The 17,537-nt window shown below is 51.7% G+C and overlaps 1 protein-coding gene across 1 annotated transcript in view; it reads right to left on the minus strand.

Annotated features, from left to right (window-relative positions):
- Nucleotides 1-17,537, minus strand: part of NPDC1 (neural proliferation, differentiation and control 1) — a 221,691-nt gene that overhangs the window by 59,639 nt on the left and 144,515 nt on the right. The window contains exon 3 of the mRNA XM_063938483.1: nt 4,966-5,094. Within this exon, the coding sequence (XP_063794553.1) occupies nt 4,966-5,094 (129 nt within the window). The remainder of the gene's footprint in view (nt 1-4,965; nt 5,095-17,537) is intronic.

Below are 17,537 nucleotides of genomic sequence, written 5' to 3' on the forward strand. Positions count from 1 at the left end.
CTCAGACAGACGCTAGCTGCTCACTGCTCAGATAGACGCTAGCTGCTCACTGTTCAGACAGACGCTAGCTGCTCACTGCTCAGACAGACGCTAGCTGCTCACTGCTCAGACAGACGCTAGCTGCTCACTGTTCAGACAGACGCTAGCTGCTCACTGCTCAGTCAGACGCTAGCTGCTCACTGCTCAGACAGACGCTAGCTGCTCACTGCTCAGACAGACGCTAGCTGCTCACTGCTCAGTCAGACGCTAGCTGCTCACTGCTCAGACAGACGCTAGCTGCTCACTGCTCAAACAGACGCTAGCTGCTCACTGCTCAGACAGACGCTAGCTGCTCACTGCTCAGACAGACGCTAGCTGCTCAGACAGACGCTAGCTGCTCAGACAGACGCTAGCTGCTCAGACAGACGCTAGCTGCTCACTGCTCAGACAGACGTTAGCTGCTCACTGCTCAGACAGACGCTAGCTGCTCACTGCTCAGACAGACGCTAGCTGCTCACTGCTCAGACAGACGCTAGCTGCTCACTGCTCAGACAGACGCTAGCTGCTCACTGTTCAGACAGACGCTAGCTGCTCACTGCTCAGTCAGACGCTAGCTGCTCACTGCTCAGACAGACGCTAGCTGCTCACTGCTCAAACAGACGCTAGCTGCTCACTGCTCAGACAGACGCTAGCTGCTCACTGCTCAGACAGACGCTAGCTGCTCAGACAGACGCTAGCTGCTCAGACAGATGCTAGCTGCTCAGACAGACGCTAGCTGCTCACTGTTCAGACAGACGCTAGCTGCTCACTGTTCAGACAGACGCTAGCTGCTCACTGTTCAGACAGACGCTAGCTGCTCACTGCTCAGTCAGACGCTAGCTGCTCACTGCTCAGTCAGACCCTAGCTGCTCACTGCTCAGACAGACCCTAGCTGCTCACTGCTCAGACAGACCCTAGCTGCTCACTGCTCAGACAGACCCTAGCTGCTCACTGCTCAGACAGACCCTAGCTGCTCACTGCTCAGACAGACCCTAGCTGCTCACTGCTCAGACAGACCCTAGCTGCTCACTGCTCAGACAGACCCTAGCTGCTCACTGCTCAGACAGACCCTAGCTGCTCACTGCTCAGACAGACGCTAGCTGCTCACTGCTCAGAGACCCTAGCTGCTCACTGTTCAGACAAACCCTAGCTGCTCACTGCTCAGACAGACCCTAGCTGCTCAGACAGACGCTAGCTGCTCACTGCTCAGACAGACGCTAGCTGCTCACTGCTCAGACAGACGCTAGCTGCTCACTGCTCAGACAGACGCTAGCTGCTCACTGCTCAGACAGACGCTAGCTGCTCACTGCTCAGACAGACGCAAGCTGCTCACTGCTCAGACAGACGCAAGCTGCTCACTGCTCAGACAGACCCCAGCTGCTCGCTGCTCACTGCTCAGACAGATGCTAGCTGCTCACTGCTCAGACAGACGCTAGCTGCTCACTGCTCAGACGCTAGCTGCTCACTGCTCAGTCAGACCCTAGCTGCTCACTGCTCAGTCAGACCCTAGCTGCTCAGTCAGACCCTAGCTGCTCACTGCTCAGACAGACGCTAGCTGCTCACTGCTCAGACAGACGCTAGCTGCTCACTGCTCAGACAGACGCTAGCTGCTCACTGCTCAGACAGACGCTAGCTGCTCACTGCTCAGATAGACGCTAGCTGCTCACTGCTCAGATAGACGCTAGCTGCTCACTGCTCAGATAGACGCTAGCTGCTCACTGCTCAGACAGACGCTAGCTGCTCACTGTTCAGACAGACGCTAGCTGCTCACTGCTCAGTCAGACGCTAGCTGCTCACTGCTCAGTCAGACGATAGCTGCTCACTGCTCAGACAGACGCAAGCTGCTCACTGTTCAGACAGACCCCAGCTGCTCACTGCTCAGACAGACGATAGCTGCTCACTGCTCAGACAGACGCTAGCTGCTCAAAGCTCAGATAGACGATAGCTGCTCACTGTTCAGACAGACGCTAGCTGCTCACTGCTCAGACAGACGCTAGCTGCTCACTGCTCAGACGCTAGCTGCTCACTGCTCAGTCAGACGCTAGCTGCTCACTGCTCAGACAGACCCTAGCTGCTCACTGCTCAGACAGACCCTAACTGCTCACTGCTCAGACAGACCCTAGCTGCTCACTGCTCAGACAGACGCTAGCTGCTCACTGCTCAGAGACCCTAGCTGCTCACTGTTCAGACAAACCCTAGCTGCTCACTGCTCAGACAGACGCTAGCTGCTCACTGCTCAGGCAGACGCAAGCTGCTCACTGTTCAGGCAGACCCTAGCTGCTCACTGCTCAGACAGACGATAGCTGCTCACTGCTCAGACAGACGCTAGCTGCTCACTGCTCAGACAGACGCTAGCTGCTCACTGCTCAGACAGACGCAAGCTGCTCACTGTTCAGACAGACCCCAGCTGCTCACTGCTCAGACAGACGATAGCTGCTCACTGCTCAGACAGACGCTAGCTGCTCAAAGCTCAGATAGACGATAGCTGCTCACTGTTCAGACAGATGCTAGCTGCTCACTGCTCAGTCAGACGCTAGCTGCTCACTGCTCAGACAGACGCTAGCTGCTCACTGCTCAGACAGACGCTAGCTGCTCACTGCTCAGACAGACGCTAGCTGCTCACTGCTCAGACAGACGCTAGCTGCTCACTGCTCAGACAGACGCTAGCTGCTCACTGCTCAGACAGACGCTAGCTGCTCACTGCTCAGACAGACGCTAGCTGCTCACTGCTCAGACAGACGATAGCTGTTCACTGCTCAGACAGACGCTAGCTGCTCACTGCTCAGACAGACGCTAGCTGCTCACTGCTCAGACAGACGCTAGCTGCTCACTGCTCAGACGCTAGCTGCTCACTGCTCAGACAGACGCTAGCTGCTCAGACAGACGCTAGCTGCTCACTGCTCAGACAGACGCTAGCTGCTCACTGCTCAGACAGACGCTAGCTGCTCACTGCTCAGACAGACGCTAGCTGCTCACTGCTCAGACAGACGCTAGCTGCTCACTGCTCAGACAGACGCTAGCTGCTCACTGCTCAGACAGACGCTAGCTGCTCACTGCTCAGACAGACGCTAGCTGCTCACTGCTCAGACAGACGCTAGCTGCTCACTGCTCAGACAGACGCTAGCTGCTCACTGCTCAGACAGACGCTAGCTGCTCACTCAGACCCTAGCTGCTCACTGTTCAGACAGACGCTAGCTGCTCAGACAGACCCTAGCTGCTCACTGCTCAGACAGACGCTAGCTGCTCACTGCTCAGACAGACGCTAGCTGCTCACTGCTCAGACAGACCCTAGCTGCTCACTGCTCAGACAGACGCTAGCTGCTCACTGCTCAGACAGACGCTAGCTGCTCACTGCTCAGACAGACGCTAGCTGCTCACTGCTCAGACAGACGCTAGCTGCTCACTGCTCAGACAGACGCTAGCTGCTCACTGCTCAGACAGACGCTAGCTGCTCACTGTTCAAACAGACGCTAGCTGCTCAGACAGACGCTAGCTGCTCACTGCTCAGACAGACGCTAGCTGCTCACTGCTCAGACAGACGCTAGCTGCTCACTGCTCAGACAGACGCTAGCTGCTCACTGCTCAGACAGACGCTAGCTGCTCACTGCTCAGTCAGACGCTAGCTGCTCACTGCTCAGTCAGACGCTAGCTGCTCACTGCTCAGTCAGACGCTAGCTGCTCACTGTTCAAACAGACGCTAGCTGCTCAGACAGACGCTAGCTGCTCACTGCTCAGACAGACGCTAGCTGCTCACTGCTCAGACAGACGCTAGCTGCTCACTGCTCAGACAGACGCTAGCTGCTCACTGCTCAGACAGACGCTAGCTGCTCACTGCTCAGTCAGACGCTAGCTGCTCACTGCTCAGTCAGACGCTAGCTGCTCACTGTTCAGACAGACGCTAGCTGCTCAGACAGACGCTAGCTGCTCACTGCTCAGACAGACGCTAGCTGCTCACTGTTCAGTCAGACGCTAGCTGCTCAGACAGACGCTAGCTGCTCACTGCTCAGACAGACGCTAGCTGCTCACTCAGACGCTAGCTGCTCACTGCTCAGACAGACGCTAGCTGCTCACTGCTCAGACAGACGCTAGCAGCTCACTGCTCAGATAGACGCTAGCTGCTCACTGTTCAGCCAGACGCTAGCTGCTCACTGCTCAGACAGACGCTAGCTGCTCACTGCTCAGACAGACGCTAGCTGCTCACTGCTCAGACAGACGCTAGCTGCTCACTGCTCAGTCAGACGCTAGCTGCTCACTGCTCAGTCAGACGCTAGCTGCTCACTGCTCAGTCAGACGCTAGCTGCTCACTGCTCAGACAGACGCTAGCTGCTCACTGCTCAGACAGACGCTAGCTGCTCACTGCTCAGACAGACCCTAGCTGCTCACTGTTCAGACAGACGCTAGCTGCTCACTGTTCAGACAGACGCTAGCTGCTCACTGTTCAGACAGACGCTAGCTGCTCACTGTTCAGACAGACGCTAGCTGCTCACTGTTCAGACAGACGCTAGCTGCTCACTGCTCAGACAGACGCTAGCTGCTCACTGCTCAGACAGACGCTAGCTGCTCACTGCTCAGACAGACGCTAGCTGCTCACTGCTCAGACAGACCCTAGCTGCTCACTGCTCAAACAGACCCTAGCTGCTCACTGCTCAGACAGACCCTAGCTGCTTGCAGGTAGTACTCTGTTATCCAGATGCAGATTATCCTGTGTTGTGCACCTAACAGTAACAAACTGCTGAGGCGATGGGCGATCTGCGGTAACTAGAATACTACAAGGTATAGCGTAGTGCTGAAAGGACATTCCTGTTTTGTATAGATGGAGCAGAGTCCAGTGCACCATTTACTGTAGTGAACTCTGCTCCACCTGTAGATGAACACACAAAGTATAAAATGCACAGAGCTGATCAGTAACGTGTCTTATATAATATTATACAGTATATTCGCACGTACCTGCTCTCACACATTTTCCATCGGCCGTTTCTCTGTAGCCGAAAATGCAAGGGCCGCACTCTGAGGAGCCCGGAGGGCAGACTTCCCTCCTGTGTAGCGGACAGTCTAAAATGTTGGGACACACGACGGCTGAAACACACAAAAACAGGAGCACGTTAACCGTAGGCTCAGTAACCAATTACAAGCCCAGTACACAAATACCTACAAATGTTTATGAAAGATGGCAAGTCCTTTTATTGGATGTAACGAGGAGGTTAGACAAATCCCAGGATGCAGGTAACCAATGCACTTAAGACAACGAGAACTGCTGACGTGTAACGACTTTGGGCTATTTACAAGTATGCCGGTGGTTCTACATCTTCCCTGGCTCCATAACAAGATCCTGCCAGCTCCTGAATTCTACATCACTCTGTCCATCCCTGGTACAACCCAAAACTCGCACAGCTGCAGGGTGAGGCCCATAGATCAGGCGTGACGGACTGAGAGGCAATCAATAGATTTCTTTAGTAAAACAGAAGTCAACCCAGGCACCATTTTTTCCAGCCCACGCCTGCGGCAGTGCCTAAGCCTCTGCAGACAAGCCGCCGTTTCGATCAATTAGCCTCCTCTCAGCGGCCACCATCTGTCTTGTGTCTGTCGGTGAGAGGTTTTCGCAGCGGCAAGCTCCATCTTCCAATGCCAAAGGATCGGAATTATGGGCAGCTGGGTGTGTGTGTGTGTGTGTGTTGGGATGTTCTGCAGCCTGTTAACCCTTTGTTGGCCAAGAAGCTGGGAGAAAAGTCTTACGGGGTGGAATTGGCTTCAGAGGACATTCGTCGGCAAATGCTGCGGTTAGAGGTACGCAATGGGGCTCATACAGTGATGTAGGTCATTAAAGTCAATTAACAAATAAGGAATAAGTCAATTCAACAGGGAAAAAAAATTGGGTTCAAATAAGAAAAACAATTGAGGGGTTTTATCCAACTGTTGGACACTAGGATATCGCTGAACGCTACAGGGGCAGATTACGCTAAAGTCATGAAGGACATGAAAACAAAATATGTTTATCTGGAAATGAAAACATTCCTCAGTGACCTTGCAGACAGATGCTGGCCTTGTAATCTGCCATAACTGGCCACAAGGGGGAGCACTAATGGGGAACAGTCATGGCTATGTTTGCAGCAGGTTGGCCAAAAAGGATCAGTCGTGCTCTGGCCGAGACCTATGCCTTGAAGACACGGCGGTGTGATATCATAGGTCACGGCCGTCGTGTCTCACCACCCAGCTCACCCACCTGCATACACATCTTCAAATTCCCGCATGCATACACTGCTATCCATGCCCACCCACATCTGCCCGACCGCCCGCTGCTCAGTATTCGCAGCACTCCACTATGAACAACCTCCGCCACTGAGGAACAGGGAGGAGGACAGCTGATCGGTAGGGGTTAATATTTGTTATTTTATTTCTCTTGTGGGGAACAATAGGATTTATATGGGGAGAATAATAAGATTTTACTTACCGGTAAATCTATTTCTCGTAATCCGTAGAGGATGCTGGGGACTCCGTAAGGACCATGGGGATAGACGGGCTCCGCAGGAGACATGGGCACTTTAAGAAAGACTTTAGATCTGGGTGTGCACTGGCTCCTCCCTGTATGCCCCTCCTCCAGACCTCAGTTAGGGAAACTGTGCCCAGAGGAGACGGACAGTACGAGGAAAGGATTTTTGTTAATCTAAGGGCAAGATTCATACCAGCCACACCAATCACACCGTATAACTTGTGATATACTATCTAGTTAACAGTATGAAAAACGACATAGCATCAGTCCAAGACCGATGAAACTATAACATAACCCTTATTTAAGCAATAACTATATACAAGTCTTGCAGAAGTAGTCCGCACTTGGGACGGGCGCCCAGCATCCTCTACGGACTACGAGAAATAGATTTACCGGTAAGTAAAATCTTATTTTCTCTAACGTCCTAGAGGATGCTGGGGACTCCGTAAGGACCATGGGGATTATACCAAAGCTCCCAAACGGGCGGGAGAGTGCGGATGACTCTGCAGCACCGATTGAGCAAACAGGAGGTCCTCCTCAGCCAGGGTATCAAATTTATAGAACCTTGCAAAGGTGTTTGACCCCGACCAAGTAGCTGCTCGGCACAACTGTAATGCCGAGACCCCTCAGGCAGCCGCCCAAGAAGAGCCCACCTTCCTAGTGGAAGGGGCCTTAACCGATTTAGGCAATGGCAATCCTGCCGTAGAATGCGCCTGCTGAATCGTATTACAAATCCAGCGAGCAATAATCTGCTTTGAAGCAGGAGCGCCAACCTTGTTGGCCGCATACAGAACAAACAGAGCTTCAGTCTTCCTGATCCTAGCTGTTCTGGACACATAAATCTTCAAAGCCCTGAACACATCCAGGGACTCGGAATCCCCCAAGTCCCGCATAGCCACAGGCACGACAATAGGTTTTGAGTGGTTCAAACCAAGGTGACTTGAGGAAACTTAATACCACGTTAAGATCCCAAGGCGCCACCGGAGGTACAAAGGGAGGCTGAATATGCAGTACCCCCTTCACAAATGTCTGTACTTCAGGAAGAGAAGCCAATTCTTTTTGGAAGAAAATGGATAAGGCCGAAATTTGGACCTTTATGGACCCTAATTTTAGGCCCAAATTCACTCCCGTTTGTAGAAAGTGAAGCAGACGGCCCAAATGGAACTCCTCTGTAGGAGCAGTTCTGGCCTCACACCAAGACACATATTTTCGCCATATACGGTGATAATGTTTCGATGTCACGTCCTTCCTAGCCTTGATCAGGGTAGGAATGACCTCCTCCGGAATACCTTTTTCCGCTAGGATCCGGCGTTCAACCGCCATGCCGTCAAACGCAGCCGCGGTAAGTCTTGGAACAGACAGGGCCCCTGCTGCAGCAGATCCTGCCTTAGGGGAAGAGGCCACGGATCTTCTGTGAGCAACTCTTGCAGATCCGGATACCAAGTCCTTCGTGGCCAATCCGGAACAATGAGGATCGTTCCGACTCCTCTTAGCCTTATTATTCTCAACACCTTGGGTATGAGAGGTAGAGGAGGGAACACATAGACCGATCCGAACACCCAAGGTGTCACTAGAGCGTCTACCGCTACCGCCTGAGGGTCCCTGGCCCTGGCGCAATACCGCTTTAGCTTTTTGTTGAGACAGGACGCCATCATGCCTATCTGAGGCAGTCCCCACCGACCCACGATCTGTGTGAAGACTTCTGGATGAAGTCCCCACTCTCCCGGATGCAGGTCGTGTCTGCTGAGGAAGTCCGCTTCCCAGTTGTCCACCCCCGGGATGAATACTGCTGATAGGGCGCTTACATGGCCTTCCGCCCAGCGAAGAATCCTGGTCGCTTCTGCCATGGCCACTCTGCTCCTTGTGCCGCCTTGGCGGTTTACTTGAGCCACTGCTGTGACATTGTCTGACTGAATCAGAACTGGTTTGTCCCGAAGCAATGCCTCCGCTTGGCGTAGGGCGTTTGTATATGGCCATCAACTCCAGGACGTTGATGTGGAGACCAGTCTCTAGATTTGACCAGAAACCTTGGAAATTTCTTCCCAGTGTGACCGCTCCCCAACCTCGGAGGTCACCAGGATCCAGTCCTGAATTCCGAACCTGTGGCCTTCTAGGAGGTGAGCACTGTGCAGCCACCACAGGAGAGATACCCTGGCTCTGGGAGACAGGGTGATCCTCTGATGCATTTGTAAATGGGACCCAGACGATTTGTCCAGTAGATCCCATTGAAAGGTCCTCGCATGGAACCTGTCGAAGGGGATGGCCTCGTACGATGCCACCATCTTCCCCAGGACACGTGTGCAATGATGCACTGAAACCGTTTTTAGCTTTAATAGGTTCCTGACCACGGCTATGAGCTCCTGAGCCTTTTCCATCGGAAGAAAAACCTTTTTCTGGTCTGTGTCTAGAATCAGACCCAGAAAGGTCAGGCGCATTGTAGGGACTAGCTGGGACTTCGGTAAATTGAGAATCCAACCGTGCCTCTGCAACATCCTCACCGACAGCGACACGCTGTCCAGCAACTTCTCCCGAGATCTCGCCTTTATGAGGAGATCGTCCAAGTATGGGATAATTGTGACCCCATGCTTGCGCAGGAGCACCATCATTTCTGCCATTACTTTGGTGAAAATTCTCGGGGCTGTGGAAAGCCCAAACGGCAACGTCTGAAATTGGTAATGACCATCTTGTACTGCAAATCTCAGAAACGCCTGATGAGGAAGGAAAATCGGAACATGAAGGTATGCATCCTTTATGTCCAGGGACACCATCCAATCCCCCCCCTCCAGGCTGGCGATGACCGCTCTGAGCGATTCCATCTTAAACTTTTTCAAGTACAAGTTCAGGGATATTAGATTCAAAATGGGCCTGACCGAACCGTCCGGTTTCGGGACCACAAACAGGGTTGAGTAATACCCCTTTCCTTGCTGGAGAAGAGGAACTTTGACTATCACCTGTTGAAGATACAATTTTTGAATTGCAGTCAACACTAACTCCCTCTCTGACGGGGAAGCTGGCAGAGCCGATTTGAAAAACCGGCGAGGAGGCACGTCTTCGAATTCCAGCCTGTATTCCTGAGAAACAATCTCTATAGCCCAGGGATCCACCTGTGAGTGAACCCAGACCTGGCTGAACAATCGAAGACGTGCCCCCACTTGAGCCGACTCCCCCCGGGAAGCCCCAGCGTCATGCGGTGGACTTTGCAGATGTAGGGGAGGACTTCTGCTCCTGGGAACTAGCTGCATGCAGCTTTTTTCCCTTGCCTTTTCCTCTGGCAAGGAAGGACGATCCCCGTACCTTCTTGCTTTTATTGGAACGAAAGGACTGCATTTGATAATGAGGTGCCTTTTTAGTATGCTGCGGCGGGACATAAGGTAAGAAATTCCATTTACCGGCCGTAGCAGTAGAGACAAGGTCCGAGAGGCCTTCTCCAAACAACTCCTCCCCCTTGTAAGGCAACGACTCCATATGCCGCTTTGAGTCGGCATCCCCCGTCCACTGTCGGATCCACAGGAGTCGCCTAGCAGAAATAGACATAGCATTTATTCTGGAGCTTAGTAAACAAATGTCTCTTTGAGCATCCCTCATATATAAAGCAGCATCCTTGATGTGCTCTAGGGCAGGGCTGGCCAAACCAGTCCTCGAGATCTACCAACAGTACACATTTTCCAGACCACCTAGCTGGTGCACAGGTGTAGTCATTACTAATTAAGATGTGCTGCATTCATTCCTAACTGACAATTCTACAGATCTCCAGGAGGCCTGGAAAACATGAACTGTTGGTAGATCTCGAGGACCGGTTTGGCCAGCCCTGCTCTAGGGTCATTTGAATGGAATCCTTATCTAGGGTTTCAAGTTCCGTAGATAAGAAATCTGTCCATGCCGCGATAGCACTACAAACCCAGGCCGATGCCATAGCCGGTCTAACAATAGTACCGGAATGTGCGTAAATGTGCTTCATGGTAACCTCCTGCTTACGATCAGCAGGATCCTTGAGGGAAGCTGTATCCTGAGAAGGCAGTGCCACCTTCTTGGATAAGCGTGTCAGCGCCTTGTCTACCTTCGGCGAAGATTCCCATCGTATCCTGTCTTTTTGTGGAAAGGGATACGCCATAAGAATCCTTTTGGGACCTTGTAGTCTCCGATCCGGAGACTCCCAAGCCTTTTCGCACAAGTCGCTTAGTTCAAATGAGGACGGAAGAGTGACCTCAGGCTTTTTCCCTTTATACATGTGTACCCTCGTGTCAGGGACAGGGGGTTCCTCAGTGATATGCAAAACCTCTTTAATGGCCATAATCATGCAACGAATACCTTTCGCCACCTTTGGCTGTAATTTTGCATCCTCATAGTAGACACTAGAGTCAGTCTCTGTGTCGGTATCTGTGTCAGTGATCTGGGATATGGTGCGTTTTTGAGACCCCGAAGGTCCTGGTGCCACAGGGACAAGCATGGTCTGACTACCTGACTGATCCCTAGCTTCAGCCTTGTCAAATCGTTTATGCAGTAAAATAAGAATTTACTTACCGATAATTCTATTTCTCGGAGTCCGTAGTGGATGCTGGGGTTCCTGAAAGGACCATGGGGAATAGCGGCTCCGCAGGAGACAGGGCACAAAAAGTAAAGCTTTCCGATCAGGTGGTGTGCACTGGCTCCTCCCCCTATGACCCTCCTCCAAGCCTCAGTTAGGTACTGTGCCCGGACGAGCGTACACAATAAGGGAGGAATTTTGAATCCCGGGTAAGACTCATACCAGCCACACCAATCACACCGTACAACTTGTGATCAAACCCAGTTAACAGTATGATAACAGAGGAGCCTCTGAAAGAATGGCTTCCTAAACAATAACCCGAATTAGTTAACAATAACTATGTACAATTATTGCAGATAATCCGCACTTGGGATGGGCGCCCAGCATCCACTACGGACTCCGAGAAATAGAATTATCGGTAAGTAAATTCTTATTTTCTCTATCGTCCTAGTGGATGCTGGGGTTCCTGAAAGGACCATGGGGATTATACCAAAGCTCCCAAATGGGCGGGAGAGTGCGGATGACTCTGTAGCACCGAATGAGAGAACTCCAGGTCCTCCTTAGCCAGAGTATCAAATTTGTAAAATTTTACAAACGTGTTCTCCCCTGACCACGTAGCTGCTCGGCAAAGTTGTAATGCCGAGACCCCTCGGGCAGCCGCCCAAGATGAGCCCACCTTCCTTGTGGAGTGGGCCTTTACAGATTTAGGCTGTGGCAGGCCTGCCACAGAATGTGCAAGTTGGATTGTGCTACAGATCCAACGAGCAATCGTCTGCTTAGACGCAGGGGCACCCATCTTGTTGGGTGCATACAATATAAACAACGAGTCAGATTTTCTGACTCCAGCTGTCCTTGCAATATATATTTTTAATGCTCTGACAACGTCCAGTAACTTGGAGTCCTCCAAGTCACTTGTAGCCGCAGGCACTACAATAGGCTGGTTCAGATGAAATGCTGACACCACCTTAGGGAGAAAATGCGGACGAGTCCGCAGTTCTGCCCTGTCCGAATGGAAAATCAGATATGGGCTTTTGTAAGATAAAGCTGCCAGTTCTGACACTCTCCTGGCCGAAGCCAGGGCTAGTAACATGGTCACTTTCCATGTGAGATATTTTAAATCCACCTTTTTTAGTGGTTCAAACCAAATGAGATTTTAGAAATTCCAAAACCACATTGAGATCCCACGGTGCCACTGGAGGCACCACAGGAGGCTGTATATGCAGCACTCCCTTAACAAAAGTCTGGACTTCAGGAACTGAAGCCAATTCTTTTTGAAAGAAAATCGACAGGGCCGAAATTTGAACCTTAATAGATCCCAATTTGAGACCCATAGACAATCCTGATTGCAGGAAATGTAGGAATCGACCCAGTTGAAATTCCTCCGTCGGAGCACTCCGATCCTCGCACCACGCAACATATCTTCGCCAAATGCGGTGATAGTGTTGCACGGTTACTTCCTTCCTTGCTTTAATCAAAGTAGGAATGACTTCTTCCGGCATGCCTTTTTCCTTTAGGATCCGGCGTTCAACCGCCATGCCGTCAAACGCAGCCGCGGTAAGTCTTGAAACAGACAGGGACCCTGCTGAAGCAAGTCCCTCCTTAGAGGTAGAGGCCACGGATCTTCCGTGATCATCTCTTGAAGTTCCGGGTACCAAGTCCTTCTTGGCCAATCCGGAACCACTAGTATCGTTCTTACGCCTCTTTGCCGTATAATTCTCAATACTTTTGGTATGAGAGGCAGAGGAGGAAACACATACACCGACTGGTACACCCAAGGCGTTACCAGCGCGTCCACAGCTATTGCCTGCGGATCTCTTGACCTGGCGCAATACCTGTCCAGTTTTTTGTTGAGGCGAGACGCCATCATGTCCACCATTGGTCTTTCCCAACGGGTTACCAGCATGTGGAAGACTTCCGGATGAAGTCCCCACTCTCCCGGGTGAAGGTCGTGTCTGCTGAGGAAGTCTGCTTCCCAGTTGTCCACTCCCGGGATGAACACTGCTGACAGTGCTATCACATGATTCTCTGCCCAGCGAAGAATCCTTGCAGCTTCTGCCATTGCACTCCTGCTTCTTGTGCCGCCCTGTCTGTTTACATGGGCGACTGCCGTGATGTTGTCCGACTGGATCAACACCGGTTTTCCTTGAAGCAGAGGTTCTGCCTGGCTTAGAGCATTGTAGATTGCTCTTAGTTCCAGAATGTTTATGTGAAGAGACGTTTCCAGGCTCGTCCACACTCCCTGGAAGTTTCTTCCTTGTGTGACTGCTCCCCAGCCTCTCAGGCTGGCGTCCCATTTGTCCAACAGATCCCTCTGGAAAATTCGTGCATGGAATCTGCCGAATGGAATTGCTTCGTAAGAAGCCACCATTTTTCCCAGGACTCTTGTGCATTGATGTACAGACACCTTTCCTGGTTTTAGGAGGTTCCTGACAAGCTCGGATAACTCCTTGGCTTTTTCCTCCGGGAGAAAAACCTTTTTCTGAACCGTGTCCAGAATCATCCCTAGGAACAGCAGACGAGTTGTCGGCATTAACTGGGATTTTGGAATATTCAGAATCCAGCCGTGCTGTTTTAGCACTTCTTGAGACAGTGCTAATCCCCTCTCTAGCTGTTCTCTGGACCTTGCCCTTATTAGGAGATCGTCCAAGTATGGGATAATTAATACGCCTTTTCTTCGAAGAAGAATCATCATCTCGGCCATTACCTTTGTAAAGACCCGAGGTGCCGTGGACAATCCGAACGGCAGCGTCTGAAACTGATAGTGACAGTTTTGTACAACGAACCTGAGGTACCCCTGGTGTGAGGGGTAAATTGGAACGTGGAGGTACGCATCCTTGATGTCCAAGGACACCATAAAGTCCCCTTCTTCCAGGTTCGCTATCACTGCTCTGAGTGACTCCATTTTGAACTTGAACTTCTTTATGTACAGGTTCAAGGACTTCAGATTTAGAATAGGTCTTACCGAGCCGTCCGGCTTCGGTACCACAAATAGAGTGGAATAATACCCCTTTCCCTGTTGTAGAAGAGGTACCTTGACTATCACCTGCTGAGAGTACAGCTTGTGAATGGCTTCCAAAACCGTCTCCCTTTCTGAGGGGGACGTTGGTAAAGCAGACTTCAGGAAACGGCGAGGCGGATCTGTCTCTAGTTCCAACCTGTACCCCTGAGATATTATCTGCAGGATCCAGGGATCTACCTGCGAGTGAGCCCACTGCGCGCTGAAATTCTTGAGACGACCGCCCACCGCCCCCGAGTCCACTTGAGAAGCCCCAGCGTCATGCTGAGGCTTTTGTAGAAGCGGGGGAGGGCTTCTGTTCCTGGGAAGGAGCTGCCTGTTGGTGTCTCTTCCCCCTTCCTCTGCCTCGTGGCAGATATGAATATCCCTTTGCTCTCTTGTTTTTAAAGGAACGAAAGGGCTGCGGTTGAAAAGTCGGTGTCTTTTTCTGTTGGGGAGTAGCTTGAGGTAAAAAGGTGGATTTCCCGGCTGTAGCCGTGGCCACCAAATCTGATAGACCGACTCCAAATAACTCCTCCCCTTTATACGGCAAAACTTCCATATGCCGTTTTGAGTCCGCATCGCCTGACCACTGTCGCGTCCATAAACTTCTTCTGGCCGAAATGGACATAGCACTTACCCGTGATGCCAGTGTGCAGATATCCCTCTGTGCATCACGCATATAAAGAAATGCATCCTTTATTTGCTCTAAAGACAGTAAAACATTGTCCCTATCCAGGGTATCAATATTTTCAATCAGGGACTCTGACCAAGCTACTCCAGCACTGCACATCCAGGCTGTCGCTATAGCTGGTCGTAGTATAACACCTGTATGTGTGTATATACTTTTTTGGATATTTTCCATCCTCCTATCTGCTGGATCTTTAAGTGCGGCCGTCTCAGGAGAGGGTAACGCCACTTGTTTAGATAAGCGTGTGAGCGCCTTGTCCACCCTAGGAGGTGTTTCCCAGCGCGCCCTAACCTCTGACGGGAAAGGGTATAAAGCTAATAACTTCTTTGAAATTAGCATCTTTTTATCGGGGGCAACCCACGCTTCATCACATACATCATTTAGTTCTTCTGATTCAGGAAAAACTATAGGTAGTTTTTTCACACCCCACATAATACCCTGTTTAGTGGTACCTGTAGTATCAGCTAAATGTAACGCCTCCTTCATTGCCAAAATCATATAACGTGTGGCCCTACTGGAAAATACGGTTGATTCGTCACCGTCGCCACTGGAATCAGTGCCTGTGTCTGGGTCTGTGTCGACCGACTGAGGCAAAGGGCGTTTTACAGCCCCTGACTGTGTTTGAGGCGCCTGGACAGGCACTAACTGATTGTCCGGCCGTCTCATGTCGTCAAACGACTGCTTTAGCGTGTTGACACTATCCCGTAATTCCATAAATAAAGGCATCCATTCTGGTGTCGACCCCCTAGGAGGTGACATCCCCATATTTGGCAATTGCTCCGCCTCCACACCAATATCGTCCTCATACATGTCGACACACACGTACCGACACACAGCAGACACACCGGGAATGCTCTTAACGAAGACAGGACCCCACTAGCCCTTTGGGGAGACAGAGGGAGAGTTTGCCAGCACACACCAAAAGCGCTATATATGACAGGGATAGCCTTATAATAAGTGCTCCCTGTATAGCTGCTTTTATAATATAATTTTTGCCACTATTTTGCCCCCCCTCTCTTGTTTTACCCTGTTTCTGTAGTGCAGTGCAGGGGAGAGACCTGGGAGCCGTCCTGACCAGCGGAGCTATGTAAGGAAAATGGCGCTGTGTGCTGAGGAGATAGGCCCCGCCCCTTTTCCGGCGGGCTCGTCTCCCGCTCTTTAGTGTATTCTGGCAGGGGTTAAATATCTCCATATAGCCCCCGGAGGCTATATGTGAGGTATTTTTTAGCCAAATAGGTTTTCATTTGCCTCCCAGGGCGCCCCCCCCCCCAGCGCCCTGCACCCTCAGTGACTGCCGTGTGAAGTGTGCTGAGAGGAAAATGGCGCACAGCTGCAGTGCTGTGCGCTACCTTTAGAAGACTGAGGAGTCTTCTGCCGCCGATTCTGGACCTCTTCATGTTTCAGCATCTGCAAGGGGGCCGGCGGCGAGGCTCCGGTGACCATCCAGGCTGTACCTGTGATCGTCCCTCTGGAGCTGATGTCCAGTAGCCAAGAAGCCAATCCATCCTGCACGCAGGTGAGTTCACTTCTTCTCCCCTAAGTCCCTCGTTGCAGTGATCCTGTTGCCAGCAGGACTCACTGTAAAATAAAAAACCTAAGCTAAACTTTCTCTAAGCAGCTCTTTAGGAGAGCCACCTAGATTGCACCCTTCTCGGCCGGGCACAAAAATCTAACTGAGGCTTGGAGGAGGGTCATAGGGGGAGGAGCCAGTGCACACCACCTGATCGGAAAGCTTTACTTTTTGTGCCCTGTCTCCTGCGGAGCCGCTATTCCCCATGGTCCTTTCAGGAACCCCAGCATCCACTAGGACGATAGAGAAATTTACATTTGCATTCAAGACATTCCACATATCCACCCAGTCCGGTGTCGGCGTTGCCGACGGCGACCTGACCATCATGCACTCCCCCTCCTCCTTAGGTGAGCCTTCCACGTCAAACATGTCGACACACACGTACCGACACACTTCACACACACAGGGAATCTCTTTTCTGAAGACAGGTTCCCCTTGAGGCCCTTTGGAGAGACAGAGAGAGAGTATGCCAGCACACACCCCAGCGCTATATGTCCCTGGAGAAAAACACAGAATGTTCACCCACTAGCGCTGCTGTAGTGTATAAACGCCAATAATGTGCCCCCACTCTACTTTAAAACCCCCTTTCACCGTGCGTCAAGCAGGGGAGAGTCCGGGGAGCTTCCTCTCAGCGGTGCTGTGTAGAGAAAATGGCGCTGGTGAGTGCTGCGGGAGAAGCCCCGCTCCCTCGGCGGCGGGCTTCTATCCCGCTCAAACTTATTAAAAAATGGCGGGGGCTCTTTTATATACATGTACAGTGCCCACCTGTACATGTATATACACTTTTGCCATAGGAGAGGTGTTTTATTGCCCCCTGCGCCCTGCACCCTTACAGTGACCGGAGTGTGTGAGGTGTAGCGGAGCAATGACGCACAGCTGCAGTGCTGTGCGTTACCTCTGTGAAGCACCGAAGGCTTCTGCCGCCTGAGACGTCTTCTGTCTTCGTTTCTTCTGGCTCTGTGAGGAGAACGGCGGCGCGGCTCTGGGGTGAACCCCCAGGACGAACCTGTGTTCATTCCCTCTGGAGCTAATGGTGTCCAGTAGCCGAGGAAGCAGAGCCTAACATTTAAGTAGGTCTGCTCCTCTCTCCTCAGTCCCTCGATGCAGGGAGCCTGTTGCCAGCAGTGCTCCATGAAAAAGAGAAAAAATCCTAACAAAAATGCTTTCTAAGCAGGAAACTCAGGAGAGCTCCCTGCAGTGCACCCATCCTCCTCTGGGCACAGTGTAAAACTGAGGTCTGGAGGAGGGGCA

This window comes from Pseudophryne corroboree, chromosome 8 (assembly GCF_028390025.1).
Source record: "Pseudophryne corroboree isolate aPseCor3 chromosome 8, aPseCor3.hap2, whole genome shotgun sequence".
Classification (NCBI taxonomy): domain Eukaryota; kingdom Metazoa; phylum Chordata; class Amphibia; order Anura; family Myobatrachidae; genus Pseudophryne; species Pseudophryne corroboree.